The sequence below is a fragment of the Gambusia affinis genome, linkage group LG03, assembly GCF_019740435.1.
Source record: "Gambusia affinis linkage group LG03, SWU_Gaff_1.0, whole genome shotgun sequence".
NCBI classification, from domain to species: domain Eukaryota; kingdom Metazoa; phylum Chordata; class Actinopteri; order Cyprinodontiformes; family Poeciliidae; genus Gambusia; species Gambusia affinis.
The window spans coordinates 8,415,806-8,434,605 of record NC_057870.1 but is presented as its reverse complement, the minus strand read 5'-3'; the positions used below and the strand labels follow the sequence as shown (position 1 = coordinate 8,434,605).

At 41.7% G+C, this 18,800-nt stretch overlaps 1 protein-coding gene across 2 annotated transcripts in view; it reads right to left on the bottom strand.

Annotated features, from left to right (window-relative positions):
- The window catches only part of rimbp2b (RIMS binding protein 2b), a 106,199-nt gene that overhangs the window by 73,990 nt on the left and 13,409 nt on the right, over positions 1-18,800 (bottom strand). For both annotated transcript variants that reach the window (XM_044111373.1, XM_044111374.1), the window contains one exon: positions 13,547-13,669. In XM_044111373.1, the coding sequence (XP_043967308.1) occupies positions 13,547-13,669 (123 nt within the window). The remainder of the gene's footprint in view (positions 1-13,546; positions 13,670-18,800) is intronic.

Genomic DNA, 18,800 nt, shown 5'->3' with positions numbered 1-18,800 from the left:
GTCAGAAGCGTTTGCCCCTAATACTTATCAAGAGGAACCTCCTAAGAACAAAACTTCAAAAACGGTTTCAAAACGTAGTGAGAGGCATGAGTGTCAACAACAAGCTTACCGAAATAAAAATGCTGAAAAACAGAGCAAAATGCTCTGATGAACAAGAACTTGTCAACTGCAACAGGAGGGAAATTTGAGAAAACAGCAGAGGGCTTTGCAGCAAACAATAACGAAGCTCATAACATGTCTGCTTATCAGCTCGAGCCTCTCTCTGTCTAGGAGAAATGCTGGGAGCTCTCTTCGGCCTTTAATTTCACCCCAACACCACTCTAATTAACGGGTACTTGACTCTGGTCAATTAGCAACCTCCAAATACTTTATATCCAAACAAAACAAAAAAACAAAAACAAAAAAACAACCAGACATGTTTTCTATAAATAACCACATTTTTTGTAAATAATGAAAACAGTCCAATTAGTTATACGGTCCTTTTCTACTCTCTGGCAAATAGAGCCACAATATTTAATATGTGTCGTTTTTTGAGGGGTTTGGTTGCAGATTTTTCCGATTATGTGTTGGTAAAGAATCTCTTTACCAAAGAAGCTTTTGAAATCTCTACACCTGACTGAGTTGAGGATGTAAGGCGTCTAATGGCCACGAAGCCAAAACGTCAAAGTATTGACGTTTTTTGAGCTACTTTGTGTCATTTCTTTAACATCTCGCTGTAAAGTGAATTCTTCACCGCCAAGCTTCTCCTGAATCATTGGCCAGATCTGATCAATCATGCATGGCGCCATAGCTGAGCAAGCTCTGCACTGGAGGTAGCCCTACTCCTTTGCTAACTCCTTACAAAGAGACACTCGGTGGACATTCTTAGACATAAAAGCTTTCTTCACAGCAACTGAGCATCTCTCTCTCCTTGAAGTTCTTCATGATTCAATAAATAGTTGATTAGATTGCATTCATATAAGAAGCATTAATGTCCTTGCCTGTGATGCCTTTTTCAGGCAAAGCAATAAGGCCAGCACAAAGTTACAAGCAGGTAACCATCCATGACTAAGAGATTAATTTAAAACATCTCCTTTTCAAAGTAACCACTGAAAGACACGTCAATAGATAAGCTTGAACTAAAAGAGCAACACGAATAAAAACAAAAAGAGAAATAAACATTGACTAAAAATATCATAAAACACCTTTTTAAAAACCATAAATAGCACTTTGAGACAAAAAGGCGGGTTTTAACTTCATGTAGGTACGAACTACTCCTTGAAGCGCCTCGTTTACTAGATATTGAAGCTTAGTGATATAAATAACAGGCATTGTAATTAGCCACCTTGTAATGAGAGTGACCCTATTAAAGCTGATGGGTCACAAGCTGATTTAGGTTACCAAATCACATGCGCTATGAATTGTACTTTTACATCAGATACAAATCCTTGTTTCTATTCTCACTTGTTTCCCCTCTGCTGGCTCTCGAGACAAACTCATCCTCCTCCCTCCAGAGCAGCAAAAGTATCAATATTTATGCACTGACTGTGTCCATAAATACCAGCGGCCAATCCAGAAATCAATGTACGCCTGTTACATATTTTAATCTCCCCATGAAGGTCACATTACTCAAACAATGCCTGAGAGGCCGAAGCGTGCACGCTACGGCAGCTAGAGGCGTTCACATGCACTCTGCCTTGACCCAGACCTGACGACTAATGTCACCGAAACACACACTGTGTGTAAAAACAGGGGAGGAATCGTCAACTACAAACTAATTCATAAAAATAAAAAAAAAACATTACATGGCAGATGCTGCACCTGAAGAGATCTTTGTTTTCAGGATATAGACTTGTGTAACTTATGTACCTTAGATATGAGGAAGAGGAGCGACCTTTAAAGTACTCCTAGGTTCCAGAAGTGTGATTTAATGTCTTATGTCATACTTTTATTTTATTTCTAAGACGCAGTTGCAAACAACTTCTTTGCAGAAAGCTGTAAACTTCGGCAAATCACTCAGATCTACATGGAGAAAGAAAAAATACAAATGGTTGATGGACTGCCACAATAATTTCTGCCATCTTGTGAATTTGTCACTTTGCTAAAAGAGTCTATGAAAGTTAGATGAAGATTTTACAATCTTGTTAAAACCGGTTACATTATTAAAAGGCCACATTCATCCTGTGAGGCGAGAAAGAGAGCCGGTAGCAGATTGAAAATTTAATAAGCTCGATGCAGGTCCTGGAGATGGAGAAACTTGGCAGTGACTTAGTTTTGATAGACTAAATATTGGCACAAGATGATTTAGCTCCATTGTGTCATGCATAAGCTCAGGAGGGTCACAAAAACAGGGTGATTGTGCAAACACATGATAAATCCATATAAAAGGACTTCCTCCAGCTTTTAATCTGAGATAAGAAGCAAATGTTTTTAAAGTTGCAGCTAGTTTAGCTCAAAAATATTCTATGATTTCAATATTCAATGCACAATATTTGGTGTTGAGTCACAATATGCACGCTTTCCAACATCAGAACCTTTGGCTTTACCTTGGGAAGCCACGGTGCTGTTGAATGGATAAAAGGTATAAAGTGACGCTTGCATATGTGGCTATCATGATAGGCCAGGCTGCACATGAAGGCGGCTGGTGTCAGCTGAGCTCATACACACCTGACCTGGGAGGAGACCAAGCAAGGACTCTGACAACACTTTGACGAATACTGTTGCTTTGTTTCTTGACTGAGCTTTTCACTGGTGCAGAGAAAACAAAACAAATGCTGACTGTATTTACTGTTAAGTATGTACGTGAGCTAGGGGTGGCTAATCACCAAGTTGTTTGCCAGCAGAAAAAAAAAACCCGGCGTAGATTGTGATGTAATTATGTGATGCAATGTGGAGCCATTACGCCATGCTGTTGGCAGGAAGCAGTGATGAAGCACTGTTAGGTTTCATTATGAAAAATGACTGGCAAACTATTACTGAGAAAACATCTAGGAGTTACGTAAACATGCAGGGTTTCCCTGAGTGTTTTATAGACCTGGCGGGCCACCAGGCTTTACTTGTGTCCCCACCAGGCTGAACATTGCTTATTTATTAAAGTCTTTTTGTCAAGGAGTGGTGTTGTGGTGGTGGTGAGGCAAACGCAGTAGACCCAGATGATGTGAGATGAGGAGTTTAATGGAACCGAAAAAACACAAAACACAGTCCACAGACCTGGCAGCACTGCTGAGCGGAAGGCTGAAGCTCACTACAGGTAGCAACAGGCGATACGAGGACTCGACATACACAGACGTACACAGACTGACGTAGACGTAGGACCCGACGAAGACAGACACACACAGGTGACGCTAAATACACAAGAGGAAATCAGGGAACGAGATACACCTGGGGACTAATCACGGGGAGACAGGACAACACAGAGACTCAGACACACAGGAAACTAGAAATAAACATACAGAAAAACACAGAACACAACAGTACCCCCCCCTTACGGGGGGGCTCCCAGACGCCCAAAAAACTTAAATACACCGGGGGGGGTGGTGGGGTGTTGGAGGGGGGGCCAGAGTCTATGGAAAACGAAAAACAACCTATCAAATAGGCGGAGACACGAGGGTCCAAAGTCCAAAAAACAAAAACAAAACAAACCCAACTGGGTGGGTGGAAACGCAGGAAGCGGGAGCCACGGAGGAGGTCAGGGGGCCGACCTCGGCGCAGGAAGCGGGAGCCACGGAGGAGGTCAGGGGGCCGACCTCGGCGCAGGAGGCGGGAGCCACGGAGGCGGTCCGGCGGCCGTCCGCGGCGCAGGAGGCGGGAACCACGGAGGCGGTCCGGCGGCCGTCCGCGGCGCAGGAGGCGGGAACCACGGAGGCGGTCCGGCGGCCGTCCGCGGCGCAGGAGGCGGGAACCACGGAGGCTGTCCGGCGGCCGTCCGCGGCGCAGGAGGCGGGAACCACGGAGGCTGTCCGGCGGCCGTCCGCGGCGCAGGAGGCGGGAACCACGGAGGCTGTCCGGCGGCCGTCCGTGGCGACGAGGAGTCTCTAGGGCCGCACGGGGGCGGCGACGAGGAGCACAAGGAGTCTCTGGGGCCGCACGGGGGCGGCGACGAGGAGCACAAGGAGTCTCTGGGGCCACACGGGGGCGGCGACGAGGAGCACAAGGAGTCTCTGGGGCCACACGGGGGCGGCGACGAGGAGCACAAGGAGTCTCTGGGGCCACACGGGGGCGGCGACGAGGAGCACAAGGAGTCTCGGGGGAAGCACTAGGAGTCTCGGGGGAAGCACTAGGAGTCTCGGGGGAAGCACTAGGAGTCTCGGGGGAAGCACTAGGAGTCTCGGGGGAAGCACTAGGAGTCTCGGGGGAAGCACTAGGAGTCTCGGGGGAAGCACTAGGAGTCTCGGGGTAAGCACTAGGAGTCTCGGGGAAAGCACTAGGAGTCTCGGGGAAAGCACTAGGAGTCTCGGGGAAAGCACTAGGAGTCTCGGGGAAAGCACTAGGAGTCTCGGGGAAAGCACTAGGAGTCTCGGGGAAAGCACTAGGAGTCTCGGGGAAAGCACTCTCTGTAGCGCCGGCTGAGCGGCGGCAGGAACGGGAGCTGGGTGCGCCGAGCGGGCGGCAGGAACGGGAGCTGGTGCGCCTGCTGGAGCGCGGCGGCAGGAACGGGAGGTGCGCGCTGCTGAGCGGGCGGCAGGAACGGGAGCCTGGGTGCGCCCGGCTGGAGCGGCGGCAGGAACGGGCCGGTGCGCTGCTGGAGCGGGCGGCAGGAACGGGAGGTGCGCCGGCTGGAGCGGCGGCAGGAACGGGCTCGGGTGCGCCGGCTGGAGCGGCGGCAGGAACGGGCTCGGGTGGCGGAAGTGTTGCTTGCGGCTCCGGCTGCGGAGGGTCTGCTGCTGGCTCTTGAGACGGCGGAACGGGGGTGGTGGATCGGGAGGACAGAGTCTTGGGTCTGGGAGGCAGCGGTTCTCCAGCCATGACAGCTAGCGCTGCCTCACGCTCCCACTCTGCCTCCCTCTGTAATGCCACCAACTCAGGAAGCGGAAAACGTGGAACCCAGAAGTCCAGCAGCAGACCCAAACGGATGGCGAATCCAAGCCGTCTTGTAGCAGCGTACGGCTTGGACATGGCAGCCTCATACTCGCGTATGGTCTCCGTTAATTCTTTTATTTCCTCTGGGTCCATGATGGTAATTGCGTGCCTCACCGTTCAGCTTGGTCGGGTCCTTCTGTCAAGGAGTGGTGTTGTGGTGGTGGTGAGGCAAACGCAGCAGACCCAGATGATGTGAGATGAGGAGTTTAATGGAACCGAAAAAACACAAAACACAGTCCACAGACCTGGCAGCACTGCTGAGCGGAAGGCTGAAGCTCACTACAGGTAGCAACAGGCGATACGAGGACTCGACATACACAGACGTACACAGACTGACGTAGACGTAGGACCCGACGAAGACAGACACACACAGGTGACGCTAAATACACAAGAGGAAATCAGGGAACGAGATACACCTGGGGACTAATCACGGGGAGACAGGACAACACAGAGACTCAGACACACAGGAAACTAGAAATAAACATACAGAAAAACACAGAACACAACACTTTTCAAAATGTTTGCATTTTTAAGACTTTATAGTTGGTGTTCAGGTATTAATCTTCCAAACTTTCAATAACACATGACTATCGAGTGATATTTTCAAATTTTCTGTCAACTTTAAACATTTTTTAACTCAAAAACACGACAGGCGGCTGGATGAATGACTGCCCTGGCATCCAACCACCGGGCTTAGCGAGTTTTCTGGGGGAAACCTTGAACATGCAAATATGGAATTGTGAGAAAAAAATAATGTGTTATGAACAGGATTCAGTTCTTGTTTTTCATCTCCATGAATGATTACTGGTTCATACAGCCACCTTATTTTCCATACAGTCAATGTATTCGTGAACATGTGCATCAGTTCTATAAAAACATACATTGAAAAAAAACGTACACCCTTGATTGAACTGAGGAAAACCCAAAACTCTGCTTATTTAAGTGACAGTGAAAGTCCCTGTTCCACAAGACAGATACCCTTGATCTCAGTTACTTGGATTTTCTCAAATGTCCCAAAATCATCAGAACCTGATATTATCCTCTGAAGATTTTTGTGTCATCCTGACAATGGAGGCTTCAGGATAGATAGTCATACTCTGCTGTCAAGCAGAATCCTGAATAACCCACGTGCATCAATAAAACAAAGAGAACTAATCAGTTCATTAGAGAAGAAAAAAGGAGCTGTTGAGTGAATGGTGCGTAGCAAGGGAAGAATGTGGTCCTGGGTCAGCCAGCAGCATCTGAGCGTTAATAAGGGGAGTAATTGAATTAGAGGATCAGTGAAGGCCCGTAGTGTGGGCGCCACGCAGCTCTAATTTCATTACAAGTGATGTAAACATGAGGTTTGCCCCCAGCGCTTAAAGCCTCCAATATTGATACATGCACAAAAACACAAACACTTACCTACAATCCAACCTTATTGGCAAGGGTGCTTTCTACTCAGTCGTTAAATTGTTTTAGATAAATAAAACAACATAACCCCTCTACAAAGAGTGTACGGTGTGCTGCAACAAAACAATGTTTTTAAAAAGTCTAAAGTCCTCGCAGTGGTTTTCATACTCCACAAACTTTGTCACATTACAACCAGAAACTTCAGAGTCTTTTATTAGGATTTTAAGAAACCGAACAATAAAAGTGGTACATAATTTTAAAGTTGAAGGGAAATAATAGAAAGCAGTTGCAGGAATCCAGTTTGACATGGTGCTCTTGTGTGGACAGACCACAACTGAACAGCTTTTGACTTGCTATGAGTCACATAAAACCAACACTGCAGTACCACCCTGAGTATGCTATCATGCTAACATGGTGATTCCTCGCCATTCCTCAGGAGCAACATGGAGGTTGGACAGATTTGATGATACAATAGATCATCAAATCCTGACGGAAAGTCTGTTACAGGCTGAAAAAAAAAATTTGAGAACAACATTGAGGTTTCCCTTCCAACGTGAAGAGCTACAATGTAATGGTTTAGGACCAAACCATATTGACGTATGTATTTAAAGTTTAGGCATAAATCCAATTCAGAATCAGTTAACACCTAAAAGCTGCTGCTCACAAACACACTTTATTCAATCTGACTAAGCTTGAGCTATTTTACAAAATATTTGCCAAATATTAGTCTCCAGATGTGCAAAAGTGGTAGAGAGGAACCTCGAAAAAATTTCTACTGGAACTGCAAACAAATGTGGTTTGTTTGCAGTTGCAGCAAAGAAACTGCATTGGTAAAAAAAAAAAAAAAAGAAGAAGAAGTGTCAAAGTAGACATGATTTACCTGTCATTTCACAATTATGCACCACTTCATATTCACCTATCACATCTATCACAAGTTCAAGAAATGCAGTTATGTATGCAAGGTGATAAAGGTGATGATAAGGTACAGACACTGCCAGTAAATCTTGTGCTGCACAAGCATTTGGGATGGTAAAAAGTATTTCATGACATAAAGCATGCTGCTGAAATGTGCAAAATTTGAAACTTAAACTACACTCAATATTTTTAACTTTGTATGATGTCTCTACTTTGCCATACTGGGACCTGGTTGTTAAAGGTTCATGGCCTGATTATTCACTTTGCCATCAAACTGAATGCAGCTCAAATAAGCCCTTCCGACGATAAGCCCCGAAAAGAGACGGCTTCCATATCAATTTTCAAGTGAAGCATAAAGAGCACAGTAATGAAGCAGAGAGAAAGAGAAACACGTGTTTCGCAAATGGTGTTTGGAGAATCGCCTTGCCAAGCATTGCATATCACATTACAACACAAGCCGCTAAATTGCTAAATTATCTTCACAACAGACAGCAAATCTGCTCATGCAACCCACATATAGAAAATGTCTGAGAAAGGATGTTTCAGTATAAATAGATACTTCGTCACTTCACTAACGTAGCAGCTCCTTCCCCTTGTGCTCTACACTCCCTGAGAAAATTGCCATTTTTACCACACAAGTCAGTGTTCAGTCATGATGCAAAGAGATTCTTTGTTTTTGTAGTTGAGCAGGGAACCTGTTCCTGGAAAAACTATGCTTTGCTTTGTATCTTGTTGCTCATCTACTCCAAAACAATAAATAATAAACATCAAATATTTTTCTTTGTTTTTTGGGTTTTTTTTATCTGACTACACTGACATTAGACGAGATGTAATGAAAAAGCAAATAAGATGAACTTTATGTCTCCGGAGAAATAGACTACATTAAAAATGCAAGTGATGAAAGTGAGAGCTTTCCTGTGAAGCAATTAATTGAGCTTGTGTTTTACAATCTGTATTTTAACAGTTTTTTAGGTCTAAAAGCAAAACAAGGATTTTCTATGGGTGTTTTCACACTTGATAGTTGATGTTCTTTTGTTATGCATCTTTAGCACCTATGGCCTCCATATGCTTCTCCCCACTTGCAAAAGCACAATGCATGGGACTCTGTAACACTCATGCTCCAGTCACAAGTGTACAAGTCTTACTGCAGCCTCTAATAAAAACAAAATGACCCACAAGAGAAATGATAGTGGGCATTAAGTGGCTATTTTTTTTTTATTTTAGCTGAAGTATGAAGACTCAAATAATTTCCTGTACAGTGGACCCCTGGTATTTACAGGGATTAGACACTACAGCTACAGTGAATAGCTAAAATCCTGTCAATCTAACTGCCTATTTTAATACGTCAAAGACCAAATATACCTTAGTCTGCATTAATATCGTACGCACAGTGGAAACAGTCTTAGTCCTACTGCACAAACATATATCTACAGTCCTAATTACTTCCACTCTTGCAGGGTACAGCCAGTCAGTGCCAAGGAAAATAAATGCAGCAACCGGTTGGCTGCTTAAAATTGCAAACGCCGGCCAATAACGCATCAAGCAGCATATCACCCAGTTTTTTTTTTCAGTTTCCCAAGCTGCAGTTTCAATTTAATATTTTAGATATACACTATTAAGAAAATTATGACTTTTGTAGAACTTGGAGGAACATGTCAGAATTTTAATAAGTGTAAATTACATGAGAATGCAGATTATAAATCAGTCCCAGGTAAATGTGATCTGTATTTCTCTGCATTATTGTTCCGTCTTACGACCCCTCTGGCTGATCCCCAGACAGACACAGAAAGATCTCACTATTATTTATGAGCCTGTCAGACTCTTTCGTTTTAATTAACTCCAAATGATGCCAGTCAGTCACTTCCCCTCCCATCAGGATGCTGAATGACTAAAATTGAAAGGCAAACCAAAGCCATTTTTTACTAATTATTTCAGCTAATTATTCATCTGACCACTTTGGGTCTTTCATAGAGTAGATACCCAGTAAATGTTGTAAACTGAATTAAAATAAAACAAGATGGCTACATCACAGAAATGTATCCTGCTCGGGCATTATTCCACCCCAACGATCCACGTAATTGTCAGATTTTACGACTAGCCGGCCTAAAGTATCAGTACCTGAATAAATGTTCCTATTTTGAAATAGTGCAGAAAACTCTTGTTCTAGCACAGGCAACTTTTTAACTAGTCAGGCGTATTTGTCAACTATTTAGTTGATGTGATAGATTATATCAAGGATACTGAATATTTAAACAAAATGGTTGCCGTCAGGGCCCGCCCAAGGCATAAGCAAACTAAGCAGCCGCTTAGGGCCCCCTCAGTGGAGCTGATTTTTTATTTTTTTTGTAATAATTTCTATGCCATTATAATATCAAAAACACACAATTTCACAATAATAAAAACTTCTCGATGTTTGACATTGTCTAGCAAAATGTTTTTACGTCAGGTTACATAGCTGCTACATCGATGAGACTCACCTGGTATGAATTACATTATTAGCTATTGTAGTAACGCTTAAGAGAAATTAATTCACCAGCTGAGTTTGATTTTGGCTGATAGGATTTTTTTTTTTTTGTCTGAAATGTCGCTAAATATGGCAAGAAAGTCAGTGATTTGGCAACAGTGGGGTGAATATTAACTGCAAATGTTCAGACCTGACCTGGTGGGTCGGTCTGTCAGTCAAACCTCTCACTGCAGAGCAGAAGAGAACAGAGGCTGATTTTTAAACCTTTGCTGACAAAGATAAGATTGGGAGATAAGATGGGCTTCACATGTAAGTATCAGCCGATCATGATCCCCCAGAATTAACGAAATCGGCGCCCAGAAATCAACTGGTCGATAAATCAGTTGGCCAATAAATGTGTCCTATATAATGCATGTATATAATGTAAACAGCACTATCAGAGATGCAATAAGTTAATAGCAGGTGTGAATTACCTAATGATCGGGCTGCTGATTGCAGCCAGTCCATATTGTTAGCAGAACTAGAGGGCCCCAAAACCAAATTTCACTTAGGGCCCCTTGGAGGCTTGGGCCGGCCCTGGTTGCCGTGACGGGAGTACATCACAATGATACACATACTTCAAATATATGAAGTTTGATGTTCTGGAAATTTCCCATCAGTTCCTCCTGCTCCTGCTCACTTAACTCAAATTTTTCAAAATGCCAGTGTATTAAACTGTGTGACAGCAGTTTAATACACTGGCGAAACAAATTTAGCTAAATGTATGTAAGAAAGTGCAAGGTTTCCCCCAGACAACTTGCAAAGGACAATGGTTGGGTACTAGGTGGGCCAGTCGTGTTTTTCAGTTAAAATTTTTTAAAAGTTGACAGGAAATTTGAAAATATCACTTGATAATTATGTATTATGAGAAGATTGGAAGATTAACACCTGAAAACCAACTATAAAGTCTTAAAAAATAAGCAATGCTTAGCCTGGTGGGGGCACAAGTAAAGCCTGGTGGCCCACCAGGCTTATGATACACTGGGGAGAACCCTGTGGTAGATGTGCTTAACCAAAGAAACTCATTGGATTATTTTCTTTACGTTTTCAGATAAAGTCAGATTTTCTTTTGTGCCCAGACTGAAAGCATCACTTCTATTAGAACCAGCATTTTTTCTTCAAACGTTTGCTCACAAACTTGACGGCGCAGCGACAGTCAGCTGCATCAAAAGGAAAACACCATCAACAGAACGCATGTGAAGTTCGCTGATTGCATCTCTGTCATAAAATACCAGTGCTGCAGGCTAATGGAGTTTTCTGAAGAAGTCCCCGACTCCGTCAGTTTTTCATAATCACCTCACTCAGTGTTACATAAGACCTTGTAATATTTGTTATTATTGACGCTGTGACAGATTTTTCTGAATTCATTATTGTCATCATCTCTTTTCTTATTCCTGAGGGACCTGACATCACTGCCTCTCACACACACTTTAAATTACTAAAATGTATCTGTTGTCTGCCTCTAAAGAATCAGACATATAAAGAACTGGTGATTTTTGTCTGATATTAGATTCCTTCTAATGTTATGATACATATGTGCCAGTGGATGAGGTCTGAAAGTAGTCTACTATGGTCAAAGATTCCTGCTAAATAAGTCTCATTAATCATTAAGTCTTTAAACAATCTTCATGTGAAATCATACAAAGATCTTTGGGAATAAGAATACAAATGTTTTACTTTCCACTTTATTTCTAGCAATGCTCAGTTGCTTTGAGCATGCTGCTGCGCGTGACTGAAATGCCAAGGAAACCCTCAAGACATGGTGACAAGCTAATTATCAAGCAGCTCTGTCACAAGTGGGCAGAAATTTTAAAAATAAGGTTCACACCACCATCATTATGTAAACAATCACGGTACTTGATGCTAACCTCACACCCCACCAGACTACAGCTGGCGGACTTTAACGCAAGGGGGTCACACTCTCGGCGCGAGACAAGAAGGTTTGAGGGATCTGCAAGCCTTTTGAGAATCTGTTCCTTTGTCTGTTGCCTTTATCTGAACTAATCTTAATTAACATGCCATTAAAATTTGTGACCGAGACAACAGCTTTGTTATTTGGAAACCATGCAGCCAAAATTGTTCCTCAAACTCATCACACCATTAGCAAATGTCAGCTCCATTGTGAATCAACACACAAAAACTGTTAATAACAAAGCTTCGGTTTATGGCTTAGTGAAAAGATGTCACCCATAACATGAGCATAACAGTCTGCTAAGTGCTGAGGAGACATTGGAAGGAGGGCCAGCAGCCTCGTGGGCACAATTACACACATAAATACTCAGCTCGTTCTGTTTTGCTGCACTGGAATCTAATTAACAGAGATTATTTAAACAACTGGTCTACACACATTGGGAGAAATCAGCTGAATTACCACCAGTCTATGTGGGACTACATCGCCAAGGAATCCCTGAAATACTTTAAGCCTGCAAAAGCGCTAGAAAACTCATTTACCATCCGTAAAACTTTCAGCAACATGGCTACTGGGTCAGAATAACAACACATGGAATTACGGGAAGCAGAAAGAAGCAATTCAATACATTAAGTAATCTATATGTGATGCAAGCAACTTGCTGAAGTTCGAAGAAGAAATCAGATTTACATAAGTTTGAATGCAGCATATTTGTTAGTAAAAGACTTCAGAAACTGCTGATCTATAAGGGTTTGCACGAACAACCATCTCTTCGGTTCATTGTCAGAAAAAGAGAAAGTGAGGAGAAATCCTGTAAAAAAAAAACTGCTTCATGGTGAGAGGGTTTAAAGTGGGATGGGGAGACAGATGTGACGATAGAAGCTTGAATAACCACTTTTAACAACCAGAACATCTGGAAGACCATCGCTGAACATACAACTCATTAAACTTTTAAGGAGACTGATTAAAGATCACACTTGATGCCCCTCCTTTCATTTAATGAGAGAAAAGTGAGTCTAAACTGAGCAAAGACTCATCAAAAATAGACAGCAACAGACTGAAAAAACACTGCCTGATCCGATGAATACTAAGATGATGAGACAGAAATATGCATGGATTCCCCTCAACTTTCATCAATACGTAAAGCTGGACGTGGTAACGTAATGTTGTGTTGGTTATTTTATTGAGAATAACACCACAGCCTACCTAAGCAATGTTGTTGATTGTGTTTATGCCTTTATGACCGCAGTGAACCCATCTTCTTACGGCTAATTCAGCTGACTAGTACAATGTCACAAAACTGAAATCAACAAATTGGTTTCTTGAAGAAAAGGTAGTCCTAAAGTAAAAATGGCAGTCAAACCAGTACAAGCCAGTTAAAGTGGTCGATAAGTGTGTGGTAACAACAAGCACCTTCATCTATAGTTTACCCTTGAGTACAAAACTGACGATCATAGCTATCTTGTATGCAAGTACATTATATTATCTTATATAGGAAATTACAATTACAGGAAATCTGCAAATTTGACCTCAATCAGTACCAGGAAGGATTCAAAGAACATAAACAGAAGTAGGCACAGCTCATTTTAAAATTAACCCAACTACTGAAGGCAAGATTATCTGTGGTTCACCAGCTAAAGGGAGAGCAAAATTAATCCAGAAAAAAGCTGAAGGCGAATGCCTCCAGTGGAGACTCCAACTGCCCCTAATAGCCCATGATATAGTGAGCATCAACAAGCCTTTATCTCACTTTCACACAGAGTACTCACCAGTAACGTTTGATGGAGCTTCTGGTGATTCAGGGACTCTTGGTGTGGTTGTGGAGCTCTGCTGTTGTCCTCTAGTGGATGAACGTTGTCCACACAGTGAAGGGGCAAAACATCCTTTTTCAGCTGAAAAGATCACAAGGATGAAGTCAGTCACTGCTCACTGGTTATGTTTCTGTAATCCATAGAAAAGAACTGTCGTTGTGTAACGCATATATGCTTGCAAACAACATCTGAATTACTGATGTTACTGTTATACTTTAAGGTTATTCTGGAAACGTGAACCGTCAGTTGAGTTCATCAAGGTGTAAAAAATGTTTAACGAGATGCAGTTTCAAAACTGATAGAATTTTTCCACCGTACTGTTTCTATGGCCTAGCATCACTTTAAAGTCATGCTAGGGAAAGTGTTAGCATGACCAGAGGTTGCTCCAGAGCCACACTGACTCTACCTGTTGTGCACTGTGGGTTAGTCTACTTAAAAGTGGCTGCTACACTTTTCCCTTGCTCACAGAAAATATCAATTTGACTGGAAAATTTGAAGTGAAAATAAAACATAGACTATTATGGCCTAATAACTAAAGTAGCACAAATTGTCACTGTTTTAAAACTTCTGTAATCAAAAGTTAATATCTTGTTGTACTTGTGTTATTATAAAAAGTAGAAGCTGATGTGTTTGAATCCTAGCCTGTATTTTTTTCCCATGCATGCCCTGGCTCTCTCCAGGTTCCATGTTAGGTTAATTGGTCTCTGCCCTTAAGTATGAGTGTGTGTGCATGCACACACACTCATATATTTTGATGTCCCATATATTTTGATGCTGCCACGTGTTAGACCGGCGACTTGTTACCCGATGTTTATAACCCTAAAATTCAAACTTATCTTCATTTTACTAAGAATGAACTTGAATTTCATGCTGGTCCCCCCAGATTTTTCAGCAAAAGCAGTGAAGTGATTTGACACCAAGCAACTTGAGGTGTGCAAACAAAATATGTTTTCACCTTAATGGATAGCTTCAGTTAGATAGATGAACAAAAAACTTATTGATACAGTATTTAATTGCAGATTTCAAGTGATAAAAATCAAATAATAGCGCTGTCCCGTGAGAACTTTGTTTGGTAACGCTTTCAGTGAGTGGCATCAGGGTAACTAGATTGTGGCCTCTATCCTGATTGTATTAGCTCTCCTCAGTGCTTAGCACAGCTTTGTTTACCCAACAAACACTGCAAAGCGTACTACTTAAAAATAACACTGAAGCACTCATTCAACCAGATACTCACAAACCCACTAAAGTGTAAGATCCCAGCAAGGTAAAAATAACATTCTCTCTCTGTGTTCAACCACTTAGCGATGGAGGTTGATAGCACTACCTAAGTCGCTTGTTATTGCCACGCTAGTGGTGCTGACTGGAAATAATAATGCCCACTATTAAATTATTCATGGTTCCAATCAGGTGGAACCAGATGCTGCTTTTGTGTCATAGAAGGAGAACTGTAACTCGACTCAAGTGTAAAGGGCCACCGCTGCGTGGAGACAAGCACTTCATCTAACAAGCATGGATGCTGCTGAGCTACAAGCAAAACAACACGGATGTCATGACATTCCCTTGGCTGCTTCCATGCGATATTTTCCTGGGATCCTTCAGAGGACAGTGGTTCAGTAGGGTTGGCTATGGAGGGACAAACCCACTCCCCCAGTCTGTTGTATTAAGTTGGTACCCAACATTAACATTTGTGACCATGGCCAGAAGATGACCTTTTTTTTTTTCTTTTTTTTTTTAAATCCCTGCCGTGTTTTAATGCTGAATACTAATGCTGCGCTGCTTTGTGCCCGCCACTCATGGGAACAAGTGATGCTATTTTTAACCGCTTGTCCCCAGCTGCACATCTCCAACCAGGGGCCAGTGGGCAATTAGTGTTTGTTTCTCATGGCAGGGGCAGCGCTAGATTCTCCCTAACCCAGGAAGACATCTGGAAGTGGGGTGTTTTTGTCCTGTACCTTACCCTGCCGCAAGGCAAGGCTCTCAAAGCAACAACTGTGCCTTTGAACAGCTCCACCTTTTATTGCATGCAGGTTTCTGTATCTTCCTCAGCTATTTATGTGTTGCAATATCATTTTGCATTTTATTTATTTTTGTTGTTCATTGCCATTAATAACATTTTCAAAACGGACTGTTAAATGCTAGAAGAAGAAATTAGTATAAAGTTAGCAATTTCTGACTGCTTTTTTTTTTTTTTTTTTATAAATACGTTTCAAAACAAACAAAAAAGTTATTTAATTCAAACTCACTACAGGATGTTTTGCCTTCAGAATAAATTTATAAAATGTAAACAAATCTCCAAGATCTAAATGACAGCTTGAAATAATAATCAGCTAAACCGACACTTGAATATATATATTGCTGTGACACTTGCAGACAAGTTTTACTTATAAGAGAAATAAAGTACAATCAACTAAAATACACATGAAGGAGGAAGAGGCTATGAACTCATCAACAATAGTTCAGTCCACATTTTATTCTTGAGCCCCTTTTTTATTTTTTCACTATTCCACCTTTCCCTTTCTGATGTAAACAGATTATATGTCCGATAGGTTTTAGTAAGAATTTTGAAGATTATTGATCCCTTCTCTCCGTTTTGACTAAACACATTTTAAAGGTTATCCATGCACGGTCTTAAGAAATACATAAGCCTTTCTATTTCCCAAACATCCTTAATGTTGGAAAGTGTGGGTAATGAAACATTTAGCACAAAAAAACATGGATGTCTATAAAAAAAAAGTTTTAGATTATTTGAGTCAGAAAGCGCAGTAAGAAATATTTCCTCCCCGAACGATTTAGTCCGGCCCGGTGGATAAATGCATTATCATCATTATTCAACAATGATTATTGATTTGTTGAAACTCCTGCTAGATTGTTGTGCTTAACTGACAGCAAATGATGCAGTGCATTACGCTATATTTGGATGAGCAGCTATAATGAGTCTGTTTAGGAGTCTACATGTCATGATAACCTCTTTAATTTATTTTTGTTAGGGCAAAGCTAATCCAATTCCCCTTATTACAGCTTCTTTATGCAATTATCCTGCGCCCCTGCTCATTGATGGGCCAGCATGGAGACAATGGACTGGGCAGCAAGCCTACTGACCTAACCTGAGGAGACCTGTAACATAATGTACCTTATCAGCGAGCCAACAAATACGAATCACTGCACAACAGAAGCCACTATGTTGTAGAGGCCACTGGACAAATACATATTTTGTTTTTGCTGCAAAATTTCACTTTTCTGGTCTAATAGAATGAAATTTACCCCGACGTAAAAAAAAAAAAAAAAAAAGTTAATAAATAAATAATGGAGAATTCTGCAACCACTTTACATCCCATTATTTATTCCCAGTATTAGCAGAGGTGTGCAACGACTTCAACTGACTGGCACAGTGTGTCTGTTGCAATGCCTGCCAATAACATTTCATCAAAAAGCAGGCAGTTAACCTCCAATGAGGTGGACAGTACACAAAGCAGAATGTAATTGATTTAAGGACATGAAAACTGAAAGTGGTGTCCAACAAACACGCCACGCATTAGAATAGTCTTCCTTTGTTGTGTTTGCAAGCGGTGTGAATGGAACAATGCAGGACCTGCTGATGTGCATATGAAAGGACGGTAATTCAGCAAGTTAGCAAGATGTTAATTTAAAATCAGTCTGACGCTGTGTGAAGCACAGCGTGAATATGGGGGCAGACACAATAACCTAAACCTTTAGCATAAGCACAAAGGCAGGCACAGACTCCAAGATTAAACCCATGGAGATAAGCTGTTTTATCACAAATCAAATCCTGACAAATAATCGTCAGTGCCTGTGGATTTTGGCAAGATCCACATAATCATCCCCAGCCCCCACCTTCATGTGTGATTGGCCCACCTATTTGAGCAAATTCAAACATAGCTTCAAATCGCAAGAACAAACATAAAAACAAACCTGTTGACTCAAAAACCACTCTACCTTTTCTGCACACTGCCTTGCAGAGGCAGTCATGCTTCCTAAGCTTTTTCTAATTTTGTCACATTACAACCACAAACGGGAAAGGACTTCGTTGGAATTTTATGAGACAAACACAAAGTAGCACGAGATTGTGAAGTAGAAGAAAATCTTTTACTCTCATAAATAAATAAATATCTAAGTTGGTCTGTAATCAAATGTAAGGCTTCCTGACTCAGGACTAAATAAAACAGCCTTCAGCTAAATTTGATCTACAAGTCTTCTTGGTTAGATCTCCAATAGATTTGCACATCTAGAGTTTGAAATGTTTGCCAATCTTTGCCAATAGTACCTCAGGTTAAGTAAGATAAACAAAGCTGAACATCAATTATCAAAGCTATAGACCATCAGTTGAATTTAGGTCTGGACTTTGACTGGGTCGTTCTACACATAATTATTCTTTGGCCTAAACTATTCCATTGTAGCTCCACCTGTATGTTTACAGCCATTGACCTGACAGAAGATGAATATCTGCTCTGGTCTTTTGCAGCCTCCAACACTTTTTCTTCCAGGATGATTGTGTATTTACCTTGCAACTCTCTTCCAATCAACTCTACCGCCCTTTCTTTATCCTTACTAAAGAATAGCAGTTCCATAGCATGATGCTGCCATCACCATTTCACACTACACTGGGTATAGTGTAGTTAGAGTGGTGTGTAGGGGACGTTTTCCACACATGCACAGCATTTTACATTTATAGCTAAAGTTTAATTTTGTTTTCATTTGCCCAGAGGACCTTCTTCTACATGTTTTCTGTGTGGCCTACATTGCTCCGTACAAACTGCGTTTTGGACTTTATAAGATTTTGCTTCCTTCCTTCTTCTTGTGTTTCTTTCCTAAAGACAAGATTTGTGGGGTGAATGACTAATAACTGTGGTATTAAAATATTCTTCCACCTTAGCTACAGATATCTGTAAATCTTCCAGAGTTATCATGATTATTTGAACATTCCTCTTGCTGAGGTATTGGTAGGTTTTAAGTTGTTGGACACTCTTTGCATTTTCAGATGGTTCATTGGATAAACTCTTTGAAATGTTGAAACCTTTAGTTGTCGTTTTAAAACCTATTCCTGCTTTAAACTTCTCCAAACCGAATCCTTGACTTGTATCATTGTCCTGCACACTGTCACATAAAACACAATAATGTTTGCTTTTGTGACAAAATAAGAAAAAAACTGCCCAGTATGAACACTTCTGCAAAGCACTGTAGTTACATTTCCATG